Here is a 22772-nt window from a genome sequence, read left to right as displayed (position 1 = left end):
CACTGTGTGCTTGTCTTTAATTTGTAAGAACAAATAAGGTGACCCTACGGATTTGGGCAATATCTCGCTCTTCCTCATTGAAAAAGTCACTTGAACTGTCTTACTTGTTAAGGACAGTTTGAATGTATGAGACCATCCCCCACCTGTGTCAGAATAGTCGAAGTTAAAGAAATCAAGGTACGGCACAAGAAAATCCATAGCTGATTTGTGCCTGCCTAGTTCAAATATCATTTAGCCCAAAGGGGAGCAAATGACCAATAATTGTAGTGTTTTCAGATCCTCATCCTAACCAGCATAAGCTCACTACAGGGTGCTGTTTCATCAAGCCCTTTAAAAGCTCCCAGGGTGCTGCTCCATCGCCAAGCCAATACTCCATCCATGGCCCACAAGCTCTTAGGATACCACTTCTATTAATTTGTCTACACGTGTATCAAGTTCATTCAAAAGGAACTCAACCACATTTGAACGTTTTAGGAATGGGTAACCAATGATGTCACGATTAAGCAGCTGGATCCAGGGCCACAGCTCCACCTAGAGACTTGATGTCAAGTGACAAAAAATATAAGGTGTGGGTTAACGGTTATTTAAAGCAAAGTATCTTGAATAAATATTTATGGAACCAAATCAGTTTTATATTCGGCTTTATGATTTGGTTATTTCTATTCGAATGAGGAACACCTGTGTCGCAGAACTCCCAACACAAGAACCTTGGTGACTGATTTAATTTGGATGTGCTCCTGAAATCCTGTAGAGGGTGCCAAAGTCTACAGAATACTACTTTATGTGCTTGGGGGGTGATTACCCCTGATGTCCTTAACGGGTTATAAAACAGTGCAGCATCAGCCAGCCTCCAAATGATAAAAGAAGGTGCCTCGTGTATTCTCAGTGTGTAATTTTCCTTAACATTTGTTCAGCTGTGACATCCATCTTTTGCAATAGCCCTCCAAATCCTCATGTCTGCTTCAGAAGCCCTGCACAGAGATATAATGTCTGCTTCAGGAGCCCTACACAGAGATATAATGCATGGCCAATAAACTATGTTTCAATTTTCCCATTTAGGCCAGTTGAGTTTCATGTGCAGTTTTTCTGTCATTTATCAACTGGCTTTGAGGCAGAAAAGCTCTCAGGTGCAGTTTCCTTGTATCTGCCTGTGTTTATTAAGCTGTTATTTCTAGTCTAAATTCAAATGCAAACAAAGCAGAAGCTGTTGTTTGCTGACAGAGCTCAACTGATGTACAAACCTGCTGTGAGAGAGCTTCCACTGGGTCCTGTGTTTACCAGATACTGTATGTCAGATCCCTGGACAGTGTCTGCCGTGGGTGTTATCCACTGAATCTGTGTATACAACACAACACCGATATACTGCATCCTATCCGCCTGCACACATGGCTGCCTCATCTTTTACATGTCAGTCATCATAAACAGTTCATCAATTACTTTCCACATCTCCCAGGAAATATCAATCATTTGTCTATCTTCATCTCTCTGTCCACCCCTCCACACTCGGTACTGTTTGCTCTTCAAGACCAGCTGTTCCTGAACACCTGAACACATCTCCCCTCCTCCCCATCCCCTGGCACGCCCCCCCCCTCTCTCTACCTTCATGATCTCTCTCCCCTACCCTGTAATTTGTAAGAAAGAGAAGGATAAACATGTCCTTGAGTGGTAGAAAGAAATGTGTGGAATCCAATCAGGGGAGGTCCATCATGTTCCTACAGTAGCTCCTGTTCAAGTGCAAGTATGTGCATGCTGGTGGAAGTGTTCTCTGTACAACACATTCCTATTTGCTATTTTTAAGGTCATTCTTGTCTTGCTCTGTAAATTTATGCAGTTTTTCTTTGTGATGTCAATTACTGTAGTGCAACAATTTCCACTTAAGCAAATCCACCAATGTGTGTGCTGCCCCCCACCCCCCCTATTCTTCCAATTGTTTGGCAGCTCAGCAATCGCATTGAGAACTGAACGGATGCAGACCTACCTCTCAGCACCTTAGGGCTGGAATCAGCAGATAACCAAAAAGTGTCTGCACAAGCCTTTAAAATAGAACCGCTATCAGGAGAGCTCCTATACACACACAAACAAACACACACACACACACACACGTCAACCCACAGCTTCATGCCCTCTGGCATGTTTTCCTTAAAAGACAATACATACCGCAGAAAGTTTCCCAGCATTCCCAGTCGCAACTCGAGGCATATTGAGTTTTCCTGGGAACGCTGGGAGATCCTACAGAATCCACTACTGGCTTAGCCTAGATTATATCAACCCTTCCTGCAGCACAACAAAGCCATTCTCATAAATTACATTGCTTTCTTATCAAAGGGTTAGTGATTCTTTTCTTCTCTTCCAATTTTGCACTTCAACCTCAATCGCTTTCATGTGTGTTAAAAAGCCTTGTTTTTGCGCCGATGGCTGTGGGATGAGGTTTTTGTCCCTGTCCTTGTCAGTGTATCATCCACAAAGGCACTCAATAGAGCTCCTTCTGCCAATTAACTGTCCTTGTTAATCAAAATAAACGTGATCTAAATTCAAATAAAACATTTGCTATTAAAGTGTCTGTTCTCTAGGCTCTGCTAAATTAAAATAAAAAAAAATAAAAAAAAGACTAACGGATTCACTTCTACCTGGATGTATTTCAAAATTTAATGTGTAAATTTTGGCATATGCCCCAATTTTCCACCATGTTCCATGGAAATATGCTAGGTCTTTAATCTGTGGTAGATAAAATTTGAATTTAAAAGGTTAAAGTGAAAGAAATGTGTGGGTCTGCCCCGTAATCGAAAGAGATTCCCAAATGAATTGGTTCTTTCATTCAAAGTAGAATAAAGTACAATCCTCTGAGCAAACAGATCAACAGGCTGATCCCAGTGAAAACGTGTCTTGGGGGAGGTAATAAAAGTCTTCAACACAGCAGATGCAGCGCGGCGGCCACACGTTAAGGGTCTGCCCTCATCTGCTAGAATGTGTTTATAGAAATTAGTCGGAGGCCAAAAGGTCGGCGTTGTTTTACCAGCGAGTCGAGCCGCAGCCTTCTACCTTACAAGCCTGCTCGCAAACCTCCAGATAAGAAGTCCTGTTTACAAAATTTTCCGTCCCACTGGGTGTTTGAGCTACTTGATTGATGGATGGGTTCCGAATGAATGAAGTTTGACCTTCTCAGATAGTTGAAGGGTTTAATGTTTTGTACATTTGTGTATTGTATGTGTGTTGCTATTCATCTGCGTCTCGTCAGCTGTGATCACTCGTTGGGTGTTTGTCCAGGGAGCAGGTGGCGTAAACAGGCAACGCACCCATCAGCCTGCCTGGCACCATGGGGCACTGCAGCACTGCCCCACAGCAGGTGTGTGTGTGAATGCGTGTGTGTGTGGAGGCGAAACTTGCACCATGTGTGTGTCTCTGTGAGCTTTGTGTGCACCCCTCAGATCGTGAGTCTGAAACCCTTCCACCTGTCATTGAGGGGGTAGGGGGGAGAATGACAGGTTGCAGAACAGATGCTGTCTACAAAGCCAACTGATGTGACTGATTTGTGCAGTGTGTTTTCTATGTGTGTGTGTGTTGGCTATGTTTATTCCTATGTTGTGCCCATCACTGTGCGTGCCCACATTCAAATCACAGCTTTCAAGTCAGTTGTACTTTGATGCCGCGGCCCTACGCTTTCTTCAGCGCAGAACAAAAGAGTGACAGAGGGAGACAGCCAGACACCAGTGTGACACCGACTGGCTGTGGAGATAGTCGACACGGCGACAGACTGCGATAGGAGGAAGTGTGAGTCTGCAGCTCTGTGGTTCCCTCATCTCTCTATCTCTGCTCACTCTTGCTTGTGTGTCAGCGGGGAGGGAAGGAACTATCTTCAAAGAAACACCAAGCAGAGGTGTCAAGAAACAGGCCGACCGATGCTTGGACTGCGCTACCAGAGAAGGGGCGGAATTCCCTCGCCATGCCCGGTTTCTGAGACAGCCTCACTGCCACAGTGGGTCTCTCTCCTGTGCTGCAAAGCAGGCATATTTTCAAGATTCAGGACATGCATGAGAACATCTTTGAAAGCCTTTCGCATGTCCCATTTGCGATCATTTGTTGAGCTAATCCTGTGCTCTTTGGCCTTTATCCATGGACTTCATGTCACATTGGATTTGGTGTAAACGCAAGCGCTTGGTTGGAAAAACAGTTTACTTAGAAGACGTGAAGCTTGTGACAGTGACAAGATGGGGTTTAGTATTTCTCCATGTTGTGTGACACAATCTGAAAATCAATTATATACACCTTTATTTTTGCCTTTTGGAATGAAGGTTAGTGCATGGAAGAATTTTAGAGTCAAAAAAAGAGTTGAAATTCTTTCAGCTGCACAGAAATGCACAAATCCACTAAAATTGATAATGTGGCTAACCAACATGATGAATGTTCCTGAAATGCCTGCTCAGAATCAGCAGAACTGTTACTGTGAGAATTGATCTCATGCATGTGGGTCTAAGGAGTCTGCAGATGCTTATTGATGCTCCTGTTTCATTCAGCACCCAGTCCTGTCTTTACGACTTAGGAAAAGCTTCTGTTAAACAAGAAAAGTTTCTCTCACTCCTTACCCTCACCCACTAAACCTTTTCCCTCATTCCGTGCCCCTTCATCCTGCTCCTCCTCTTCCCTCCGATTGAAACAATCCTTCAGACTCAGTTCGTCGCTCTAATGATCTACCTCTTTCAACATTTCCTTTTGAATGTCAGCTTTCCTCTCTTCCCGCCATCCCTTTTCCCCAGCATCCTTTATCTTTTATCCCTCAGTACCATTACTGCCCTATTACCCCCCCCCCCATTCTTACCCATTCCTCACAGGGACTTAAAGCCCTTGTCTGCATGCGCTGCCGTTGCATCTTGCTTTGCCTCTGCTTTAAATGTCAGAAGCCTTCAGCCAATTCCTGAATCTTTTTTTGCATCATAACATGGATATAACTTGAAACCAAATTCAACCCTTGCATATATTTTCAGAACTCAAACAATTTCTGTGGATGAGTGATTTTATTGCTGTCTATTTGCCAATTCCATCTGTTAAATGTAACATGAAATGTCTTGGTGGGTCAGTGCGTATTTAATGGCAAACAGGAACATCTCTTTATGTAACAGAGGAACATTTAATTGGTCTTTTATTGATTTTTGCGGCTGACACAATTGCTGCAAATGTTTCAGAGGATCATTTAGTTTTATTAGGTCTTAGTTTTGCAGCTGGCCATAATTTCCTGCTTAAACGAACACGATACCACCGTAACCATGAGAAATTACACCTAATTAATCTATGTGACGCAATCCTGAAGAAATTATGCATTTTTTCTTCTTCATAAAATGTTTTCACAGCTTGGCATAATTAAAGTATGTTAGGCTATTAATAGAATTTGAGGTTCATTTAATTAAAAAGGATTGCCCTACTCTACTGCTCTTTTCTATTTATTCATGTACTGTACTTTCCACTGCATGATCTAGACACAGTTCCTTCTCACACTCAGCTTGTGTGTGTGTGTGTGTGTGTGTGTGTGTGTGTGTGTGTGTGTGTGTGTGTGTGTGTGTGTGTGCGTGTGCGTGTGCGTGTGTGTGTGTCCTTATTGGTTCAGTGTGAGGATCTTGTGACTTTCTGACATCTTTCCCAATTGAATTTTCTGTCGTAACTAAATGAAGCTGCAGATCTGCACGGATTCAGCAGCAGACCACCACCACTGGCAGAGACAGGCTGTATTTACTGTACAGGTGCTGTTTGCTGGATTTTATTTTTACTGAAACCAAACCCATGAGTTTGTAGGCGTGTGCAGTTGTGTTTGCAGTGCAGGGTTACAGAGGTTATGGAACTATATAACGGTGCTGTTGTGCTATTGTCTGTTTTTACTTGCTCCTTTAAACAGTTTCTTCCTTTGCTCAATCTAATTTTTTTTCCCTCCCTACCCTTGGACCCTTGGATAAATTCCAGTATGACCTTATTTGACCTCATCTTGTTAATTTTTTATTTTCTATGCCTGCTACATCCTCTTTTTTTTCTTTGAGAAATAAAATCAGATAAATTAATGTCTTTATGTATCTTTCTATCTTTTCAATTTTGATCCTTTGCCACTCTTTCCAAGCATGTAATTGTTTAAACCAGATGTGTCCTTGGACTCAGGAAACCTCCCCTCTCTATTGGGCTTCTGTTAGTGTATCTTAGTGCCTTGAAAAGATACAGTATACTTGCCTATTCTTTAATGTCGTCAATGGGATACTGTCTTTGTGTGTGTGTGTGTGTGTGTGTGTGTGTGTGTGTGTGTGTGTGTGTGTGTGTGTGTGTGTGTGTGTGTGTGTGTGTGTGTGTGTGTGTGTGTGTGTGTGTGTGTGTTTTGAGAGAGACTGAAAAACGCAGACACCGCCCGTGGAAATGTGTACGCACAAAAACTGTGTGACATAGAGGTGAGGTTGCGTTAGCAGAAATCTAATTAACTGCTGAGCTGCTTTCAAAGCTTCCTCTTTTCCATGCCGTCAAAACAGCGTCTCTGCTGCGCTCTGTCGCTGCCAGAAATAAATGGCGGGGTTTTTTATTTCAAAAAAACTGCTGCAAATGAAAATTTCATGAAAAATAAATATTATTTTCTCCCATATCGCATAATGACAGCAAATATAGTTTTGTTTTGTTTTTTTCCCCAAATGTGTTGGTTTTCTGGGCCATTTTGGAACCTGTTGCATTCACGGCTTCAGAGCGTGAGAGAGAAGCTCAGAACAAACGCTGTATTTGAAAATTCCCATCTAGAACTTGGAAATCCAGGCACATCACTGGAACCCATCGTCTGTTAGGGCATTTAATTTGCTCTGGTGTGGCAGAGGTTTGGTTTAACATCGTGAACAAGCCTCTGGGTCTGTCGATGACAAGGCAAGCTGCAAAGCATGGGGATCAAGCCTCTGTGGGTCCCGATAAAGAAATTGTTCTCAAGGTGTTATTTGGTGTCATTTTCAGTTCTCATTATTTCATTTTTTGGTCTTTTTTCATTTTCAATTATACAGATTTTCCGTTCTCCCATCTTCTCTCTGCCTCCCATCTGCCTGTTCCAGCTGAGGCCAATAAACACATCTCTGTTAGAGCACCAGGACAGAGGAATCTCATGAATAGCAATGCACCAAGATGGCAGGTCCCTCTGACATTTGATACTGTGTGCAAAATTGAAGTTCATTTCAATATTTTGATTGTAATGTAAGAATTCTCCATCCTCCAGTATTTTAATCTTATTAGTTTGAACTCGGGAACTTTCAAACAACTCATTTCCCAGCATGTTACGTTTCTCAAATTTTCCTTTGAGGTTGTTTCTCTCCGATTTTCTTAGCACAAAGCAGTAATTGTTTTTAACCTTGCATGCTTATCAGAAGTGTGACATTTTTTCTCCTTCCTTTACCACAGTGTGTCATGTTTCAAGGTCTGATGAGCTGAAAGGCCAAAGAATCTAGTCTGTGTGTCTGTGTGTTCCTATCTGAGTGAGAACACTTGAAACAGTTCTGAACTCGTTTCACTTTGCTTTCCAGCTCCTCCAGGATATTCCACCAGGTCTCTCCCCCCTTTAACTTTTGCACATGAGTATTTTTTTTTTCAAACTTTTCTCTCCATTTGCAGCTCAATTTGTTGATGTGTAACTCTGCTTCCTACATTTTCCCCCGTTAGCCTCCATCGTCCCGCCACCCACCGACCCACGTTACTTTTTCTCTCTCTACTCAGCTGGTGGGCCAGACAGGAAACGGTGCTTACGTTCTAGGAGTGTAATCTGCTCTTTCTCCACTTCCCATTTCCATTTCAATCCCTCGTTCACAGCTGGATTCGAGGCGCTCTGCATGCAGATGAGCAGGAGTTGACTTTTTCTAGAGAGAATGTAGACAAGAGCTGGGCAGGAGAAGAGGGGGAGGCAGAAGAATTTAAGATTATATGATGAAGCGGAGCAACAGTAGCTGCCAGGCAGAAACATTCAGCTCGGCTTTATTATGATTCAGACTTGTAAATGTGCATAGAAGAAGATTCATTCTTAAAAGAAAGAGTTATGACAGTCCATCAGTCAAACAGCAAGATGTGACACATGTTATGTGACAGAGAATCCAAACAAACACAAAGATGATGTGTCAGATATTGTTCATTCATTCATTCATCTTCAGTACCCGCTGCATGTTTTTGGAGGTGGGAGGAAACCGGAGAACCTGGAGAGAACCCACGCAGACACAGGGAGAACATGCAAACTCCACACAAAGCGGGACTCTAACCCGGAACCGCCTTGCTGCAAGGCACCACCGTGTTAGATATTAACAATCTTGAAGTGTATGAAGAGAAAGTAATCCAGAAAAAAAGAGGAATCAGGTACCATCCATCCATACTTCCTTCAATGTGACCACGTGTAGACCTCAAATAGTTATCCAAATAGATAAACTAGAAAAGAGCAATGAGAAGCACTGATCTGTGTAACTGAGAACATGGGAAACCTCCAGAATGCTTTAAGTCTGACTAATCAGAATTACCACAAGCTGATTCACTCTCTGAACTAATCCAGGAAACCAAAAACAAAGCTTAGATTTCATATGCTTCCTGCTCACACACCGCATGACGTGTGATGATCTGAGAGATCTCTGTCTGCTCTGCCAGGTCAATTATTTCGTCACTATCCCTGAGATCGTGATGCCGGTGACTAATGACCACCAGATCGCCGTTGAAACAGCAGCCAAGTCCGAGGGAATAACATCAGAGGCTTATGAGCGGGAGGAGCTGAGTCATGTTGGGATGACGGCGTATGAATATGGATGGAGGACTGCTGCAGAAATGAGCACACTCACAAATGTGGGCAGTAATTGATTCTATTGTTGTGGGCCACGGGTCCCTAATGCCCCCCCCTCGGTTGCTTGAGTTTCACTCAAATCCCATTTCTGGCCCCCCAAAAAAAAACCCCAAAAACCATCTGCTGTCCATTGATTCTTAACACCGTTATTGATTTGAACTGGTGAGCTCAGCAGCAGGAGCGACTCACTCACAAGGAGGCAGTGAAGTGTGAGAAAATGTGCTGACAACTTAATATGGCTTTTTAATCTTTAATGCCGTTGTCCACTCTTTTGAATTAGGGAGTGTTTCCGGACATCTTTTACTGAGAATCACATGATAGAGTTTCTCAGTCAGCGTAGGTGAATGAGTTTGATATTAATGTTGTTTGAGTACTTCACCTCCCTCAGAGGACGACTTGCTCCTCTTGCTTTGCAGGAACAGCCTCGCCTCCCATCGCTAGCTTCTAGCCACTTCTAGTCATGCCAAGTGCTCAGTTTCACTTATATTGATAGTCATGTTCTCTTTTTGGCCTTCCTGTTCCCCCCTTTTTCCTCCCGCCATCTCTGGTCCCGGGTCGATCCACCGCAGTGTGAAACACATTAGCCTCTCCCTCTTCTTCCCATCCTTCAATCACTTCCTTTTGATCCCAGCTGCACTCACGTGGCCGCTTTTGTTTTTCGTGATGCATCTGAGCAATCCACACGTCCCCTCCCGTTTTGTCTGTATACTTTCAGACTAATCGACTACCCGGACCTCTGACAGCCGTACTCTCCCTCCTAATGCCCCCATGCAGAGATGGAGATGTACATAATGATGGTGGCACGTCACCGTGGTGCCTGAATGCGTGTCACGGTGCCACGGCTCCAACTGCACAGTCTTTGTGGCTTTAATGTCATAACTAACCCCCATTATTTTGGGCAAGACAAAGTCAGAGGGCTGGAAGATCATCTGAATAGAGAGATGAACGAGGGAGAAGCTGCTGGAGTCTGACATGACTCTTTTTAGGATTAGTTTGCCGGTCAGTGGATCAATCAGACTACGTAAGGAGGAGACAGTCTGGGACCGTGTGCCTCGAGGGACCGCCTGCTCCTGGCTCCTGTCATAAGGGGCCCCATCAGAAGAAATGCAATGGTTCATGCTTCATTGGACACACACAGATGGGTCCATCACTTACTGCAGTCACTCACTTACAAACACAGGTGGAAAAACAGAACTGGCACCGCCGTGCAGGCATGGAGACAGATATAATCTGAGCTCAGACAACGAGACGACTCGATCGTCACCTCCAGCTTCCATAATCTGTCTTCTTAGGACCTACAACATACGGAATGGTAAAAATAGGGAACAACTTTGCCATAAGTATCTCATTTGTACAATTCAGGCTGGCATCAATCAGCTTGATCTGTCAAACTCATGTACATAATGTTTTATTTCTGTTCTCCATCTGGGTCATGTGATGCAACCTGTCTGTCAGAGCAAATATAACATCTTATTTTGCAACGATACTCCTCGCTGCATTCCTATTAGGTCTCAAACAGAGACATTGACTAGTTACATACTGAAGAACACATATGGCTGTTTGATACAACAAACAAGAGCGTTTCAAAGTACAAGATAAGATTGCTCAGGGTCACATTGTGAAACCAAGGAACTGTCAGGATGAATGCTAATCTGAATGTGCCCACACACGCGGCAAGACCATTTAAGTTTGACAAGAGGTGCTAACATTTTCATATTTGTATCAGAAGTCCCGGGGCAGACACAGTAACTGCAATTCCTCGCAATTCATTCAGTGTTGAAGTATGATTAAAATTCTATAACATTGTTGATGTATTCACAAAAAGCCTGTGGGTTTCAGTGCAGAGATGACACCAATGTTGAGTTGGTGGAGGCACGATAGGTCCACACAGCCCAGCAGGCATGGAGTTGTGTGTGTGTGTGTGTGTGTGTGTGTGTGTGTGTGTGTGTGTGTGTGTGTGTGTGTGTGTGTTTGTAAGAAATAGAAAGGCAGAGCAGAGACACTGTAGGCTTTGAAGGCAAAGAGCTGAATCCTGATTAATTTTTTCACCGAGAGCTACTTTTACTAATACCAAAAAAAGAAAAGCCAAACGTGTTTCAAGACTATAAAAATATACTCTGATGGAGTTTTGTAGGGAAGTCTTTTATGTGGTCTCTTAAAACTCATTAAATTGTTCATCCTGTTCTTTATTATTTAGTAATAAGATTGGCTTAGTATTTTTTTTTTTACATAGATAAGCTCCCATTTGTAGTTTTCTATCTGCATGAATTAGAGAACATTATTGTTAAGGATGTAGTAATTAAAAGATCAAGTTGAATTTTCTTTTCCTCCATTGTGACATGAAATGAAGTGATAATAAATTGGGGATTATGTAATAAAAAATGGCCGCTCTCTCTTTTTATTGACAGAGGAAAAATACTTTATCTGAAACTGAGTTTCTGCTGTGTTGATCTTGTAAATGCTGATCGCATAAGGATGGTGTTAACATTCAAAGTCGCATGTTTCATTATGTGTTGCTAGACAGAAAAATGCCACAAATGTAATTCCAGTGTCGTAAATTGGATTTGCAAATAATTCAGACTGATGTATAAGAAATCTTTTCTGTAGGAATATAATATGCATGATGCCGGGTTTGTCTTTAGAGAGAAGCAAAATACATTTCAGTGGATTATATCTTTTGTCCTCATGAGCCTCAGTGCAAATAATACTAAACAAATTGGAATAGGGCAAACAGAATTACAAAGCAAATTATTTGTGCTGTGTTTATTCTGCGAGGCTCTGGAAACGTCTCTATGACATTGAATTAGTGAACGGCTTGAAGGAATCAGACATTTTTTTGTTTGAGATGTCAGGGTACATGAGTATTGTCTAAATGAAGGGCTTACAGCCGAGAGTCGCAAAACGTCTCCATATCCCTATTTATTCACTGTAGCTTTTGTCTCAGTGGTTTCATAATTCACTCTCCATGGAGCTGTCTTTGGGTTTTACTATAGATTACATCATCGTCACAATCCACCTCTCATTTTAGTGACGGTCGGCTCAAATCTGAAAATGTGCCCCCCCCGCCGGATGCAGCAACACAGCTAATGATCTCCTTATGGTGATACAAAATGGAATGAATGTGTGTAACGTGAACACTCATAAGCGTGCCCAGTTGTCAGAGGCTTGACCTCTGATAGGCGTTGCAGGAAGGGCTTTCGCGCTTTCAGATTGTTCAGATTTCAGAGACACTGGCGTTGGCGGAGGTCTGCGCTGTCTGAGTGCTTTTCTAATTTGAACTGGGCTGGCAGCAGATGACCCCAGATTTGACCTCTCCTCATGCCGTGGCCCGGTGGGCAGAGAGCCGGGTATGTGACTCCCTCATTGTTCGGCATTGCTTGCGACATCTTGGCCCGTGCGCCGAGAATGACGGATTTCCCTCCCACGGAGTTCCTGTCAGAGCGGGTGATGTTGTGCCTGGCAGGACTCTGTGATCATCAAAAACACACATTAAAAGACGCTGACACTCTTCAGGGGATGTAAACAAACAGTAGCGCATTTGATCCTACTCTAACCAACACTATAAATATCACTGATGAAACGGTGAGCCCACTGGATGAGCCAATATTACATCTAAGGCAGGTAAACCAATGGGATGCGGATCAGAACGTGATGTCAGATGAGTAATAATCATGAGCTGACTTCAGCTGGGACTATTGATCATCAGAGCCAGTTGGCAGTAAATATGAGTTATCATCATATCATACAGTAGGGTCAAATTCTCATCGGATAACATCATCACAGCCCAAATTCTGCAATGTGACTCACCCTCCACTCTTTGTCTGTGCCTGGAAAACAGCTGTGTGATCTTCTGCAACTCAGCCAAGAGGAAAGGGGGCCAAAAAGGAGAAGGAATGAAAGCTGTAGAGGGTGTGGATGAGGCAATAAAGATGCATGAAGAGATTAGAATAGACAAAGATGGAAGGCAGACATAGCAGTGGAGACTATGGGAGTGAAACAAAGGTATAGATCAAAGGATCCTGGGAGGAAGATGGATGGATCTTCGGCACATCTTTCATTTTTCTTTACGACACCGGGACAGACGTGCGAAGTCACACAACATCACAACTCCCTTCACTTTCTGTCTCACCCACTTTTCTCCTCTTTTCTTTCTCTCTTTCTGCCAATACTATGCAGTCATTCCCGGGGGCTATATGTTACCGATCCCCTGACTCTGGAATTAAAGTAGTCACCTCCTCCTCCACTTCTAATCTGTTCTCTTCATTATTCTTTCATTACACATCTCTGTTCCCTTTGTAGTGCGTCCATGGCTCTGTTTCTCTTTATCCCTTTGCTTTAGGCTGACGTGTCAAATATTCTCCCCGTTAGGTAGCTTAGGTCCTTAGGTGTGTGTCTGTGTGTGTGTGTGTGTGTGTGTTTGAGAGAGAGAGAAAGGGGGTGTTTGATATATATTTTGCAAGGTGTGACAGTTTGCCTGTAAGGAATAAGTGTCGCACAGTTGCTCAATTTCATTTGTGAACCTTAATAATGCTAAAAAAAAAATCTCAGAGGTAGTGGTTTTGATGCAGGTTATTATTTTTACAGTATTCCAGCAGCCATAGAGTTGTATGATAACCCTGCAGAATCATGGCCTCAGGGATAAACTGACATCATATTTGCAGACATTTAGAGTTCATAGAGAACAAATTCTTAATTGTTCCCAACATTTGTCTTAGCAGCACCAACATATCAAACATTTCTTATAACCAGAGAAATCTTGACATCGAATGTACCGCCATGTTTTTTGGGGTTTTTTTTTTTTTGGGGGGGGGGTGTTTTTATACGATTATTCCCAGATAAGGTTTCTTAATAAGTTTTTTGATCCCCTGAATTTTCCAGAACTGCTTAGAGATCTAGGTCTATGAACAGTAACATGTCCCTATGGATAAATTGTGCTAATTTTGATGATCACTCAGTGGAACCCACAGATCAAAGTCTGTTTCCAGGCTTAAAGCTGCTTCTGGCTGCAGAGGAAGTCATTATTTAAGTTTGAAAAATAGAAAGTATTTTTATCAAGTAGTGAAACTTGACTAGCACATGAACACATTACACCAAACACCAAAGAGTTACTTTAACCCGGTAGGCTTATTCAAATGCACACATTTGCACACACAGGAACCCTGAGCCCAACACGATGTCATGATATATACCTTTACTAACACACTGACCAAAGCATGGGCCTAGCAATGCTAGCAAATACAATTAGCTACTTATTTCAATCTATGCAAAGTTTGCATCCATAATTGAATTCCTGTCTTGGTTCTATTTTGTGTCCAGGAAATTGGCAAGTGCAAAAATCCAAACTCAGATGGTGAATTTGTAGCTTGCAGCTTTTTTTCATGCCCAGTGCTTCAGGCTTGGTTGGTGCAAGGTGACTTTTGATTGTATTTGGAGGCAGGAGGAGCTGCAGCCCTGTGGTTGTAGATGCATAAAAATTTGTTTTTTCTTCCTTGTTGTTGAAGGGTTGTCTTTTGCCAGAATGTCAGATTATCTAGCTAAAAAGCTTTATGAAATGTGCCTCTGGACTGACAGATGATGGTTGTGGCTCAAGTTCAATGTATCAGTTTCATCCTAGCTATGAAAGACTGGGCCAACTATTTATCCCTTCAAGGACACAGAACATTCACAAAAATCCGACCAGTTTAGAGCAAAGTAGCTGAGGAACATAAGCAGCTTCCTACAGTACTCAGCAGGAAAGTGGTGGATTTCCCTCTTCAGACTGGAACCCAGTTGCGACCCTAAGTTAAGAAGATGAAGTATCTCCGTGATTAAAAGTGGTGATGCTAAGTGGGATCAACAGGCAGTTTGAGGAGACGTCTGCAATGGTATAAATTTTCAAATATAATTCTGTGGAAAAAAAGAATAAAGATAAAATTGAACGAAATAATCCTGATCCATTTGTAACCCCACACCTTGAAATCTTAAGAACAAAATGACTGATTCACAAGACTGGTATTATCCCTGTTCCTCCAGAGATAAAAGCTGTGAGTAGGTCTGATGCTATTTGCAGGGTTTTGGGCATTCGTGTGTCTCCCTGTGGAGGTATTCTGGGAATGTGCATTTGGAAGGAGATCCCAGCATAGAGTTAAATCTTACCTGTCTAAAGAATGAATACTATTTTGAAAGATTATCTGGGCTGCCTCGCTTAGACTAGTCTATTTTGCCCCTGGATCCCAATGAGCTGCATAAATTGTATGATGGATGAATCAAACCTTTTCTTTAAAGGCAAACAGCACAAAAGTATCCAGACATAGAGCGTGGCTTGTTTTTCTTATTTGACAAGTTGTGCGGTACGCACCAGCATATAATAGCACGGTTACACTTCTTTACACAGTGAGAATACAACTGAAGAGGTGTAATTTCCACGCAGATTATAGGGAATAAGGTTCAAAATGAATAGTCTTAGAGCTCATGGTGCACACTTTGGATTCTGTCAAACAACACAAAGCCCAGTTTGTCAGAGGAAGGGTGACAATCGTGTCATTTCGGGATTCCCCTTGTCCAACGCCGCTGACGACGGATCCACCTCCCAGTTGATGCTCCAACCCACCCTGGCTCCATCTTTATTTCCACTGAGGTAATTAACAACTGATTTCAGTGAATACAGTTTATTCAGTTCACGTAGAGGAATGACCGGAAGGATGCATTCTCGTTTTCTGTTTTTATTTCTCACGTGATCCTTAATGTCTTACATCCTCCTCTCCTCTCCTCTCCTCTCCTCTCCTCTCCTCTCCTCTCCTCTCCTCTCCTCTCCTCTCCTCTCCTCTCCTCTCCTCTCCTCTCCTCTCCTCTCCTCTCCTTTCGTCTCTTCTCCATTAGGTAATGAGCTTGTACAGTAAATCACAGCCACATCTCCTAAATGACTCAAGACCTTATGTAAGAACGCCCCATGCGCTGCTACATCAGCATTAGCCACAGCTATGCAGCATGATGTAGGACTTTTGTAGGACACTACAAGGGTTACCCCCTTGTTCAGTCCTTCGCCACAGAACAGTAGACTTGTTAGTGGATCTCATCTCTTTACAACATGGAGGGAGAATTATGAGTGGGTCGATATGAGGGATGAGTGGGTCTATTGATGTGAAGTAATCTACAGAAAGTCTCTTTTCTCCTCCGGCTGTCAATGCTCAGAATAGATTTGGATTCGGAAAATGAAATGGCGTGAGAGTAAACTAGCTGCCTGTCCCTTAAATCAGCTTCTACAAACTCCTGCCAGTGTGTTCTTTATGTCCAAGACAACTGTGTGTGTGACATATCTGATCCCGTCTACAGGGCAGGGGGTGACTTTAGGTGTGCCGGATCGGAGCAGGTTGTAAGTATCACCTCACTGAAAGGACCTCAGAAAATATTAACCAACTCTTTTGGACCACCTTTGTTAGGAATGCACGTCTGTTATCACCTGCAGTGTGACCTGGTTGCGTAGCGTTTCTCGACAGTCAACCAGTCTCCATAGACGACAAGTAGATTAGACGGCGTCGTTAAATCAACTCATAACACTGAAAACCATCTGTTTATGATTCTCAGCTCGTACGCTTAAAGGATTTGACCTAAATGAAGTCCATAGGTCCAAACAACACCCATTCCAAGCACACAGACTAGCATTATAGCATTGCCAATATACACTTATTCGTTCATAATAACTATATCTGAGCTGTACCTACCCAAATACTCTGAACCATACCTTATAAATACCGACACTGATTCCAAAAGGATTACATGTCTAGGAATGATTGGTATGTCTGTCAGTGACAGACAGCTTAGCCTGCTCCAAAGAAATGGCCTCTAGGTGCTTGGAGAATGAAAATCATTATTTGAGACATATGCAAGTTAGGGGGAGGGGGCGTGGGGGTTCAAGTTAAGTCCACCCAGACTAAAAATGTGTCTGCTGAAGCATGGTTCTTTTTTCAACCAGACTGTTCTGGGGTGAGTTCTAAACCTTTTGGCTTGTCGGATTAATTTGCTATTCTTTAGCTATTGTGTTGAAAATAGTTTCTCATGCGATTGTAAATTAGCATCTTAGTAAAAATAACCAACTGACAGTATTTTCCGCACTATAAGGCACACCTTCAATAAATGGTCTATTTTAAAACGGTTTTCACATATAAGGCGTACTGGATTATGAGGTGCACTGATGGATTTTGAGAAAATTAAAGGTGTTTAGGTGCGCCTTATAGTGCGGAAAATACTGTAATAATCAGTTTTCTGTACTACAGTTACCTTTAATTAAAGGTATGCGTTTCCCTTGTCATTCATTTAATACAAAAAATATTAAAAAGCTGTTCAGGGCACCCTCTAGAACTCACACAATCTTTGTCAGTGGATTTTGTCCATCTCTACAACTGGAAGCTGGCATGTTGTTGGACTTGCTCTGAGTCAGAGAGCCTCTTGATACAATCACTTTTAAAAGAAATGCGCGCACGATTAGTCAAGCACTTCTTTTCACTGCATGTCAGGTGGCGAGAGAGGGAGAAAGGGAGAGAGAGAGAGAGAGGAGGGGAGGAGGAGGAAGGAGAGGAGGAGGTGGGGGTTGTATTGGTAGGAGGAGGGGGGGTGGGTCACCTTTTGTGCAAATATATCAACCGAGAGGACCACCACCAGCATCAGATTTCTGTGTGTATGTGTGCGTGAGGGAGAGAGAGGCGCTCCTCTGGCAGAGAGAGAAGGGAGTGAAAGAGAGAGAGAGGGGAGAGAAATCCAGAAAGCTTTGGGGCATTGAAAGAAGAAAGAAGACTAGCTGCTGCCAGATTTCCACACTCCACCACCACCAAAAAAAACCCAAAAACAAAGTCAACACTCTTTACTTGAAGAAAAGTTAGAACAGCGGACATGGGCGGGATATCACTCGGACGCGCGTCGTTTTTGTGCACCTTGCTGTTGTGGGCATTCCAAGGTAAGTCTCAGATACTTTCCGTCACGGTGCTTAAATCATCCCCTGTCTCGTAACTATGGGATGTAGGACTCGCTGAGTTTTTCCATGGCTCCAGGCTGCAAAAAAAAAAAAAGTCTACTTGACGCTTTGGCTGAGTGAAGACTTGTGAGGTCCGCCGCCTTCAGCGCGGAGCGGACCCGCCTGTCGCCTACATGTCGCCGTCAAAAGTTCCTCTGTCGGATCACACACTTTGTCACGCTTAGAGGTCATCGGTTATATATTTGAGAAAGTGACACCGGCTGCACAAACAAACTAGAATTCGCCGGTAGCAGGTGGAAAACTGGACTGGATCTCAAAATACATGGAAAAGTTGTGTTTTAGTTGCGTCTCAATTGAGCAGAAAGCTCGTTTGTAGCTGACTTGTTGCGACATGTTCTATCCCCAATACCTGGCGGTATTAGAGGTTAATTTGGTGGTTTGTGCTGGTTCTAATGTCCGCACTGGAGTGCACCTCGTGCACACGGACTGCGGCACGCTAAAACCAGTCTACTACCCAATAAACCGGGGGGGGGGGACCCCATTGAACTACAGTATTCTAATAAACAGCTTGATAAATGCTTAAATACTTGTAGGCTTTAATAAAAACACTGAGAAATGAGAATCTTTATTTCCTTTTGATGCTCTCCTTCACTCTCAGTCGTGTCTGGCTGTTGGGTGAGGGTTCCAGCGCTTTGATGTCTGATCTACAGGATTTGCGACTCTTTGGCTGAGCTGCGCGCCTCACCCCCTCCCCTCCCCCCACCCCCACCAGAGAGACTAAGCCAATTTAAATCCAACTTGACTTATATGATCTTCTTCAAAGAAAACTTTTTTGATTACTGCCCCAAATAAAATAAAAAAACCCCAAGTGTGTATTTATTTGAGGAGTTGCCTCCGCGCTCCACAAGTGTATGAAGTGTACTGTTGATCTCCTGCGTCTGGAGGTTTATCTCCCGTGCTTTCCCACTGACTATCCATCCCATAGGTGCATCCTCTCTGCTGGTGAGATTACAGCTGTACTTAATGCTGGTTGAAAACCTCCCTATATTTCCTTCTCAGCTCTGAATGCATAATACAGTTCTTCATCTGTGCGGTCAGATAGTCCTTTGAAGCAGGATGAGACTGAGGGCGGTGCTGGGCAACCCCCCCCCCCCCTGCCCATCCTTCTCCCTTTTTCTGTCAGATCTTTATCATCTGTTCTTCGCTTGAATCTTGTTTTTTTTTTTTTTTTAAACTACAAACATGTATTTGATTCTGAATTTACCATTTTCACGTTTACCTGGTTTGGATTCTCTCTCCTCTTCACTCCACTCCATTCTCCAGCTCTCCATTTACAACTGCCCCCCCTCCCTCCCTTCTCTCCTGGAGACAGTTGTGCTTTGCTGTCTGCTCCGGCCTGAGTGGAGCCTTTTAACAGGTGCCTAGTAAAGAAAAAAAAGTGTCCTGTAATTGTTGGACACAGTATAGATCACACCACCCTCTGTACAGCCGTGGCACATTGATTTAAAGGTTCATCTCCAGGGCAATCCTCCCCCCCTTCGTTCTTCCTTACCCCTGTGGCGTCAGAAATCTGACCCCAGGACAGGCGTTATTGAAATTTTTGGGACATATGTTGATCACCCCAAATCCATCTTTTGCTGAAGTCAGTCTCTGTATTCCTCATTTGCATAGTTTGCTCTAATCATAGCAATTTCAACCTATTACACTTCTGAGCTCCAGGTGCTCCAAAATACAGCCAGAGGACATGTAACGCCCAGATGTGGATCCACTCAATGCATGTAGTTGTGATGCAAAGATATGCGGTGCCCCAAGGTGCTCGGCATGCCTGTGCCCATAGGGTTGACCCCTTGACTCGCTCACCCAGACATGTTAGTGAATGGCTCCTGCTCCACGCTCCAGAGATACCAATGCTTTTCCCATGGTAGCACAGGCAACAACAGCAGAAACATGGTGAAATGCAGCTTCATTCCATTCAATTTCATTCAGCTGTCTTCAGTTTGACAGTATCAGAACCACAGCCTGGAAAGGGATTTTGCTGCAACCTTAAAACCTTATGTGGCTTGAGATTCTAAAGACACATAAAGTAGGAAAATTACAGAATCAAAGCATGACTTTCCGTCCCTAGTTTTAGCTTTTTCAATCTGTCAGACCTGTTGTTTTGGAAGTCTTGGAAGAGTAATAAGTACAAGTGTCATTAAACTAAACTTTAGAGACTCCAAAGCAGCCGCTGACGGCTGGAAAGAATCATTTTGACAAGCATCAGCTGAGTTCAAGGTGTTAAAGTCTGACACATAGCATCAGGCTCTTTGTCTATCTCCTCCTTAATTCCCACAGTCATTTCCTCACTTTTAATTTCTCTCTCCTCCTCCTAGCACAGCATCAAACGGTAACCCCCTGCAGCCATGTGTAATTATTATGGTATTAGCCTGGAAAAAGAGTCATTTAGCCAAGAGGAGATAAAACCCTGGGGACTTCTTTGTGCAACTGTCCTGGGACAGTTGATGTTAGTTTTCTTTTCTTCTTTTTTTTTGCACTAACACACTGATGTGTTTTGGCATGCACAGGGGTGATAAGCTCACACTTCTACATGATGAATGCATATATTCCATATATTGCAACACTGGAAACCTTGAAGCTTGCATAATCATGAGTGGCAGATTGATAGTGGCTGCTTTAGGTGAACAAGTCCGCGTTTGCCTCCTTTCATTCATTCCCCTTGGGGGCGTGGGTCTTGGAATGGTTGGCCTGTAGTTATAGAGGTGATTTGTGTGTGTGTGTTTGTGTGTGTGTGTGTGTGTGTGTGTGTGTGCATGTGTGTGTGTGTGTGAGAGAGAGAGAGACAATAACGGAGGAGAGCGCTGGGATGGAATTAGCAGCATTCCACCAGACACGTTGAAGCTCGTACTGTAATGTGTGTGTTTGTTTGTCAGCACCTCAGCTTCTATGGATAAGAGCTACCTTCCCTGCCTTTAAAACCCCCTCTCACCACAAGTCAATGGCAGTAATCCACGTACAAACAAGCAGCCACAATGCATCTCCCATGTTACCGTCCAGAGGTAGTGCTAATAGGTGCAAAGCCGGGCTGCATTCTTCTGGTTTGACTTGGTTTCACTCGACCGTAAAAAAAGAAGGGACACTGGTTAAACATTAGTCAGATAAATTTAAGGGGCGACTTGTGTCAAGTTTTTTTAGCAATCAATGAGCTCTGAGAGGAACATATGAGCTCATCAACCCTTCACATACTTTTATTATCTGCAATGAAAAAACAAATTAAAGTTGACGGCACTCTATTGTTGACGATACCCAAAATGGTCCGGCTTAATCCTGTTTTGTAGTTGGTTATTAAGAACGTCTCGGATCATCAGAGATAAAAGTTTATCCCCCTGCTTTTTCATCGTTTTATCAGTCTTCAAAAGAGCAGCAGCCAGAGCTATGATTACACACACCTTTTCCACAGGTTCCCAGAAACAAAGGTGTGTTTTTCCAGACTGGCTATGTTTCTGTTCCTTTAATTTCCTTTGCTTAGCTTCCGTTTCTGTTTCTATTTGGTTGCTTTTAGAAAAAAAAAAAAAAGAAAAGCTGTGTTTTAGTGGGAACTGGCTCTGTTTGCTGTTCTTACGCCCTTCCCTAGAGTCATCCCTTGGCAGATTTATGGCTTCTATTTGAGATTTTAAAATAGGAATGACCATCCTCCTTCTCCGTGTAGAGCCACTGTGTTTCTCTCCATTTCTGTTTGACTCCAGATTTGAAGTTTTGAAAAATACATAATAATTATGAATATTGAGTAAAAAATTTTTTAAGAAAGTTATTGTTAAAAAAAGATGTTAATAGGAGGTGTTATATTTCAGCCTGTTGCTTGAAGGATGCTGTGTTGTGATTAAAGGGAGTTTTAGGAAAGGAAGGAAGTAAGCAGCGTGGAAGGGACGGACAGAGGAAGAGATGAAGGGATGGGATGATAGATGATTACTGCTCACTATTGTGTTGCCTCTGTGCGGTCTTGTTATTCTTATCTCAGGGGAGGAAGACGTTGATGATGGGTAATTTCAAATGCAGCCTTGAAAATAGGTGTCCTTGTCTCCTCATCTGCGTAAGCGACGGTGGAGGAGGTGGTGGTGGTGGTGGTGGTGGTGGGGAAGCTGGGGGGAGGGAGGTTTGGAGCAAAATTGAAAATTCACAAAGCTCTTTCGGGAGATGAGGTTAAAAGTGCTGGCAGTCCATTTTTGGAGGAGAGTTTAATGGTAAGATATGTACGAGATCCTTTATTTGTCGCTGTGTTTGGAGTAAAAAATTAAAAAACAAAACAAAACAGTAGCAAAGGCTTTTATTATTTTATATCTGGTGTGTCATAACAGAAATGAATAATTGATGGTGGGCCCCTGACACACACACACACACACACACAAAAAATAGCCTTCATAGATGTCGTCTTCTGTCCAGTTGTTTTGATCAGTCAGTCTTTGTAAGGGACGAGGGCGAGCAGCGAGGATCAGACAGGCGGAGTACGTCAGGATTGAGGAATACCAATTAAGAACGAGGAATGTCGTGGAAGAGCCTGGATCCATGGCCAAGGAGATCATTTTTCTGGCACTGGAGTAGAAATCCTAACCCTTGCGCCCCTCCAAACCTAAACCCTCCATCTGATTGTTGGCTGGCAGAGCGTCCTGGGGGAGCTCTGCAAGCTGTTGCCTTTCAGACACCAACAGCTGCCTCAGCAGCAGTTGTTGAATTCACCCCCTTGAAAAAAATCCCTGTCGCCGCTACCACCCTCCTCCTCCTTCGCATGCACCCACGGAGACACACATGCATACACTCGAGCTCCATTACCGCCTCGTGTCTTCCTGAAATACTCGCTTGGGGAAGAGGGGAGAGTAAATCCCAACTTAAGTTGTCTAATTCTGTCATTTTTACAGCTTTTACTTGACGTGTCAGAAAATTCCTCTGCATGATTGTTAACACTTCACACAATCCGAACCCTGTGGACAGATGCTGGAGTATACATCTGACCCTACAAGTCTCACT

The 22772-nt window shown here is 43.2% G+C and overlaps 1 protein-coding gene across 2 annotated transcripts in view; it reads left to right on the top strand.

The window, feature by feature from the left end:
- Window positions 1-17427: 17427 nt before the first annotated feature.
- Window positions 17428-22772, top strand: part of bcam (basal cell adhesion molecule (Lutheran blood group)) — a 43444-nt gene continuing 38099 nt past the window's right edge. The window contains exon 1 of one of the 2 annotated variants that reach the window (XM_068324479.1): window positions 17428-17735. In XM_068324479.1, coding sequence (XP_068180580.1) covers window positions 17672-17735 — 64 coding nt within the window. In that variant the 5' untranslated portion in view covers window positions 17428-17671. The remainder of the gene's footprint in view (window positions 17736-22772) is intronic. The other variant, XM_068324478.1, reaches the window with a different exon arrangement.

This window comes from Antennarius striatus, chromosome 9 (assembly GCF_040054535.1).
Source record: "Antennarius striatus isolate MH-2024 chromosome 9, ASM4005453v1, whole genome shotgun sequence".
NCBI classification, from domain to species: Eukaryota; Metazoa; Chordata; class Actinopteri; order Lophiiformes; family Antennariidae; genus Antennarius; species Antennarius striatus.
Note: the sequence above shows the minus strand (reverse complement) of the source record. Positions and strands in the feature narration are given on the sequence as shown.